Source organism: Propithecus coquereli, unplaced genomic scaffold, assembly GCF_000956105.1.
Source record: "Propithecus coquereli isolate 6110/MARCELLA unplaced genomic scaffold, Pcoq_1.0 Scaffold172, whole genome shotgun sequence".
NCBI lineage: Eukaryota > Metazoa > Chordata > Mammalia > Primates > Indriidae > Propithecus > Propithecus coquereli.
The window spans coordinates 1431560-1438496 of NW_012141858.1; the positions used below are offsets into that span (position 1 = coordinate 1431560).

General features: G+C 35.4%; 1 protein-coding gene across 1 annotated transcript in view; it reads left to right on the forward strand.

Annotated features, from left to right (window-relative positions):
• Nucleotides 1–6937, forward strand: part of CAND1 (cullin-associated and neddylation-dissociated 1) — a 38344-nt gene that overhangs the window by 27620 nt on the left and 3787 nt on the right. Inside the window, exons 6-10 of the mRNA XM_012642014.1 lie at nucleotides 125–445; nucleotides 2144–2285; nucleotides 2606–4099; nucleotides 4890–4989; nucleotides 5575–5611. Of these exons, the coding sequence (XP_012497468.1) occupies nucleotides 125–445; nucleotides 2144–2285; nucleotides 2606–4099; nucleotides 4890–4989; nucleotides 5575–5611 (2094 nt within the window). The remainder of the gene's footprint in view (nucleotides 1–124; nucleotides 446–2143; nucleotides 2286–2605; nucleotides 4100–4889; nucleotides 4990–5574; nucleotides 5612–6937) is intronic.

Genomic DNA, 6937 nt, shown 5'->3' on the forward strand with positions numbered 1-6937 from the left:
TTTAAGTTCCATTTCTTTGTAAACCTACCTATTGCTGTATATGTTAGTGAAAAGTTAGAGTAACTATCTTGGTTAAGAATGTCAATTCACTTACAGTATTAAATGATATACTTATCATTAATAGCCTGTTTACATTAAAACTTCCCCTTTAGGGAGTGATGATGAATACAGTGATGATGATGACATGAGTTGGAAAGTGAGACGTGCAGCAGCTAAGTGCTTGGATGCTGTAGTTAGCACAAGACATGAAATGCTTCCAGAATTCTACAAGACCGTCTCTCCTGCACTGATATCCAGATTTAAAGAGCGCGAAGAGAATGTAAAGGCAGATGTTTTTCATGCATACCTTTCTCTTTTGAAGCAAACTCGCCCTGTGCAAAGTTGGCTATGTGACCCTGATGCAATGGAACAGGGAGAAACACCCTTAACAATGCTTCAGAGTCAGGTTGGTTTAAAAGTAAGATGTAGAAAATCATGATAGTGAATGTGTTTTTAAAATTGTTTTTATGTGACAATGTAAGTTCTAGAATATCTTTAGAGAAGAAGAAGGTTCTGGGATATATTTGTATAGTAGTTAATGCATGTTCGTATTATGTTACTTGTAAGCCATTCAATCTAATTATTCTTGATTTTACTTGATAACAATTAAAATAATTTTTAGATTCAGTAAAGTCATCTTTATCTTTGATATTAATGGAGAAGTCTTACAGCTGTGGAGTCAGACTACTTGTGTTCACATAGCTGCCTTCACCCCTGATTTAGCTGGGTGATCTTGGACAAGTTATTTAGTCATTTTATTAAACTGACTCCTTTGTAGTAAGGATTTACTTAGAATTATCTATCCAGGGTAATGAAAGATGAGATGATCTATGTAGAATGTTTAGTGTAGTATCTACTACATAGTAAGTGCTTGATGTATGCCAGCTCTTATTGTTAATAAAATACATGTTTTTCACTTTAGGATATTTTTTCTAAGATTCTAAACATTAGAGCCATATAGCTCCTATTTATTGAATATTTAGTACCTGCCAGACATTTTCTTACCTTATAGTAATCCCTACAGCAGCCCTATAGGGTACATAAACAAACACTGGGTCCCCTTTTATAGATGACAGAACAGATATTGAATTAAACTAGGGGAGGGGATACACATACCATATCAATCTTATTTTCAAGTAGTGCAAATGAATACATTTTGTGGTGAATTTATTCATAAAGGTGAACATTGAAGATTAATCGTAGAAGGAAATGAGGTAAAATATTAATATACGGAGGATATAAGCAATTAAATAAGTGCATAGAAGTCAGGTACTGCTTAGTAGAATCACCGGGAATTCTGATAATGCTTTGGGAAATTAGTTAGATAATTTCTTTTATGTCTAGTTCTCAGATAGTGTTCAATTATATGTGTTCATGTAGTTTTGTCGTTGGGATTTTGTTTTTAATCTCTACTTGCTTTGCTATTGGGGGATTTTAGAAGCTCCGTGTATAGCCTGGGACCCGTAAGATTTGTCAGTAGAGATCCTGTTTAATTTTAGTGACTAGCAAAACATTAGAAAGTTTAGAGCAGATATCTTTGAATCATACCCTTGCTGCTTGTAGCTACATTTGAAGTGAGGTTGATTCCTTGTAACAGCAAACTGAAAGCAAAAAAGGACTGATTTGTTGATTGCTTTTCCATAGTCTGTCTTGTTTCCTTTGATGCTCATCTGTGCTATTTTTTTTTCAAAATACCATTTATAAATTATACTCGTAGGTTTTTGGTTGAAAATATTTTATTGTTTGATTAATTTTTTAGTTTTGTGCATTTCATAGTTAAAATTAATCAAGGAAGACTATTATGCTGCTCTGTAGAATGCTAAATGATGGCTTTTCTCTAATTCCTTATCAGTATCAAACAAATATAGTTACAAGAGAACATAGAGAATACAAACAGTAAACTTTGCTCGAATCTAACAGTCTTATTAGTGTTAGCAATAGCAGTAGATAGCAGTAGTAGCTTCTATGCAGCGGTAGATAGTTGGATTAGTAATTTAACAAAAAAAGATAAATTATTCCCTTTCTCTTCATTCTCCATAATTCATGTTAAGTGTACTGAGGAAATACCAACAGCTGAACCAGCTAATGAGTGTGATAATTACAGGTTCCCAACATCGTTAAAGCTCTGCACAAACAGATGAAAGAGAAAAGTGTGAAGACTCGACAGTGTTGTTTTAACATGTTAACTGAACTGGTAAATGTATTACCGGGGGCCCTCACACAGCACATTCCTGTACTCGTACCAGGTATGAAAGAAACAGTAAATCTCTTTTGGGACTTAGAGAGTTTTTATTAAGACTTAGATAAGCTTAAATAATTGTTTCCTTCAAAAGAGAAATTTCTGACGACTTAATTTGCACGTAAAACTAACTTTTTAATCTAATGATCTTGAACACCTGAATTTAGAAATTTGGCTTTAATATTCATTATAGATTGTGAAATTTCTACTACTTTAGAAATAATATGATGAAGTGGGAATGTTAGCAGTATTTTAGGCATTGATTTTTAATTTTTTTCTTTCTCAAAACTGCACACAAATAATTGGGTTTTTTGGTTGGCTTTTTAGGAATCATTTTCTCACTGAATGATAAATCAAGCTCATCAAATTTGAAGATCGATGCTTTGTCATGTCTGTATGTAATCCTCTGTAACCACTCTCCTCAAGTCTTCCATCCTCATGTTCAGGCTTTGGTTCCTCCAGTGGTGGCTTGCGTTGGAGATCCATTTTACAAGATTACATCTGAAGCACTTCTTGTTACTCAGCAGCTTGTCAAAGTAATTCGTCCTTTAGATCAGCCTTCCTCATTTGATGCAACTCCTTACATTAAAGATCTCTTTGCCTGTACCATCAAGAGATTAAAAGCAGCTGACATTGATCAGGAAGTCAAGGAAAGGGCTATTTCCTGTATGGGACAGATTATTTGCAACCTCGGAGACAATTTGGGTTCTGACTTGCCTAATACTCTTCAGATTTTCTTGGAGAGACTAAAGAATGAAATTACCCGGTTAACTACAGTAAAGGCATTGACACTGATTGCTGGGTCGCCTTTGAAGATAGATTTGAGGCCTGTCCTGGGAGAAGGGGTTCCTATTCTTGCTTCATTTCTCAGGAAAAACCAGAGAGCTTTGAAACTGGGTACTCTTTCTGCCCTAGATATTCTAATAAAAAACTATAGTGACAGCTTGACAGCTGCTATGATTGATGCAGTTCTAGATGAGCTCCCACCTCTTATCAGCGAAAGTGATATGCATGTCTCGCAGATGGCTATCAGTTTTCTTACTACCCTGGCGAAAGTGTATCCCTCCTCCCTTTCCAAGATAAGTGGATCCATTCTCAATGAACTTATTGGACTTGTGAGATCACCCTTATTGCAGGGGGGAGCTCTTAGTGCCATGCTAGACTTTTTCCAAGCTCTGGTTGTCACTGGAACAAATAACCTAGGATACATGGATTTGCTGCGCATGCTGACTGGTCCAGTTTACTCTCAGAACACGGCTCTTACTCATAAGCAGTCTTACTATTCCATTGCCAAATGTGTAGCTGCCCTTACTCGAGCATGCCCTAAAGAGGGACCTGCTGTAGTAGGTCAGTTTATTCAAGATGTCAAGAACTCAAGGTCTACAGATTCCATTCGTCTCTTAGCTCTACTTTCTCTTGGAGAAGTGGGGCATCATATTGATTTAAGTGGGCAGTTGGAACTAAAATCTGTAATATTAGAAGCATTTTCATCTCCTAGTGAAGAAGTCAAATCAGCTGCATCCTATGCATTAGGCAGCATCAGTGTGGGCAACCTTCCTGAATATCTGCCATTTGTCTTACAAGAAATAACCAGTCAGCCCAAAAGGCAGTATCTTCTGCTTCATTCCTTGAAGGAAATTATTAGCTCTGCATCAGTTGTGGGCCTTAAACCATATGTTGAAAACATCTGGGCCTTATTACTAAAGCACTGTGAATGTGCAGAGGAAGGAACCAGAAATGTTGTTGCTGAATGTCTAGGAAAACTCACTCTAATTGATCCAGAAACTCTCCTTCCACGGCTTAAGGGGTACTTGATATCAGGTGGGTAACTAGATTTTCCTATTTAAAAAAACATTTTATTGACAGTTGATTGCCTTGAAAGACGCCTAATGAAGTTAAACCATGTCTATATTTTCTTCCATGTAAAAGCTTAAGTATATTATGAAAAAGTACTGTCTTTTGTTATAATATGGAACTGTATTCAAATGACAAGTTGTTGTTTAGAAGGATGGAGCATAATTAGATAATGGTTAAATAAATCTATTCTAGTTCCTTGTGATGGTTACATTTTAATGTTACTGTGTCTTAAAATGTCTTAAAAGAAAAGACATATGTCTTGAGTTAATATAACCTGAAGAGCTTGCTAGTACTAATAATAATACTAAAATTGGTGAAAGTACTTAGTTCAAATGAAAGCTCCTAGAATAGTTTTCAGATTTAGCATGTCAGCCACATTAGAACAAGTAGAAGGTAGTAATAGCCATTCATTCTTAGAAATTGCTTTTTTAATAAAAAAAAGTTTTGAAGATTTTATAAGCTATTTATGGATTTAACCAGTTCCCTCTTGTGAGGGCTAGATCCTTCACTGCTGCTTCAGGTCCTCTCCTTCTCAGAAGAAGCTATTATCTTTTGAAATCTAATGGGATTATATTTCATAAGGTGAGTAAACTTTGCTCCTTTAGAATCATGAGTGCAGTAAGAACTACCCTTTTTGGCCAAAGAGAATTTTAAGGAATTGAAGACAGTGGTATTATTTGAAGTGGTTTGAAAATGATGTCCACGGATTTTAGTGGACTACGTACCAATAGACTTGGAATTTATTTTTAATTAGGCTCATCATATGCCCGAAGTTCAGTGGTTACAGCTGTGAAGTTTACTATTTCTGACCATCCACAACCTATTGATCCACTATTAAAGAACTGCATAGGTAAGTAGAAACAAAGCTAAAACATACTGATTAACTATTTTGGGGGAAGATAGAATTATTGTCAAGAAACTCTTGATTTCAATATGATCTTACAACTTCAGGAAATTACATTTGCTCGTATTGTCATCTATTAGTTTGAAATTGTTACCAGATGATTTTGCAAATAATTGAAATTAATAAACCAGCATGTCTTTAGAGTCAGCTACACATATTTTGATAATCATAATTTTGGGATGACCTAAGATAACTTTAATGGATAAAGCAAAATGTTAGCTGTATCTGACCAGTCAGAAGTTTCTTCCCAGATATAAACAAGTCTCACTTGCTTTTAGGGCCCTAATTTTTTATTATTGCTTATAACCCTCCAAGTCCCAAGGGAATCTGTGGAGACTTCCATATATAAGATGGAAACAACTTTAGAATTCAAAAGATAAAATCGGGTAGAGCCAATTCCCAGAAGAACTAAGAGGAGATACCCAGGAAAAATTGGGCCTATCTGTATTTTTGTGGTGACAAAAATTAGCTTTGGGGATTATTTATGATTTTATAACTTCCCTGGTTTTTATTGTTTTATTATTGCTTTTCTTAGAGTTGGTAGTAGCCAAAAACACTTAGAATTCAGTTTGGTGCTTTCTTTAGAACAGGAGAATAGAGATAGCAGCAGGGAAGATTGAGGGATTTGTAGCTTCATGCCATTCTGTAATGTGCCAGAAAGGGAAAAAACACAATTTAAAATTCGAACTATAGAAGGGATTGCCAATTCAGAGTAAATAGATACGCAGGCAAAGATGGACACTATTGCTGGGACTTAGAAATTATTGAAAATCTATATGAGAAAATTCTTGCCTCTATTCCCCCTATCCATTTTTTGCTTTTATGTATTTATTCACATTTTGATACTATGTAGGGTAGGACAGAGGAAGATCCACATCCCTAGAGACATCTTCTCGGGTTGACAACAGTCAGTCATTATGCATTGTTGGTATAGTTATCAATCAGGTGGTTATCATTCTGATTGGATCATGATCTAGTTCAGTATTTGTGACTATTTGAACATCAGAATCACTTTAAAAATTGAAATTCCTAGACCGAGGAATTGGGGGCCACTGATCCTAGTCCATGACACCATTTTTTCCATAATAGCAATATTTTAGATGCTTTACTCAAAGCAGGTACATAACTCTGTTCTAATTACTCTAATAATCTACCAGTTCAGTAATTCTATACAAACGAAAGGAGATAGGGAGGATTAGTCTGGTATATTTATATTGTTTTTCAAGCAATATTTTTTGTAATCAGCGATGGAAATTTCCTGGTGTCAACATGGAGTTTACCAGTCTACAGTGTCTGAAATCACCCTTTCCTCCCATACGTTCAGATTGCTATTTTTTCAAATTGATGTTAGAGCTTCTGTCACTTCTTCTTTATTTCCCTGTGTATTTTAAAAGATTGCCAGTGATAGAGTTGAGATCATATAATGATGAATAATACCTACATGTGAATACCTAGTGTGTACCAGACACTGTTCAACAATATACATGCTGTTTATTCTGCTCAGTAGCCCTAGAAGTTTGGTAATCCTCATTTTATTGACCGAGAAACTGAGGCTCTTGCCTGCTTGCCCAGAATCATACATCTGACAACTGGAATGGTTTGAATCATCATCTGTGTGACTCCAAAGGTCTTTGCATTATACTTTCTTCCCCAGATTTGCAAGAACAAGCAGACTTAAAATCTGTTTATATTAGGTTTGTTTCCTCCTTTTATACTCTTAAGAATTAGTATGCTTCTTGAAGATAGAAATAAAATAGGGCATTTGGAGGCACACATCTCTTTGTCATTTGATGAATTGTGTGCCTATTAACAGTATTCCATCTTTATTAAGCAATGGGTCTGTCCTCACCTTGTTCATCTTGTTTTGGACGTAGTTTAAAAAATTTTTTGTTGCTTTT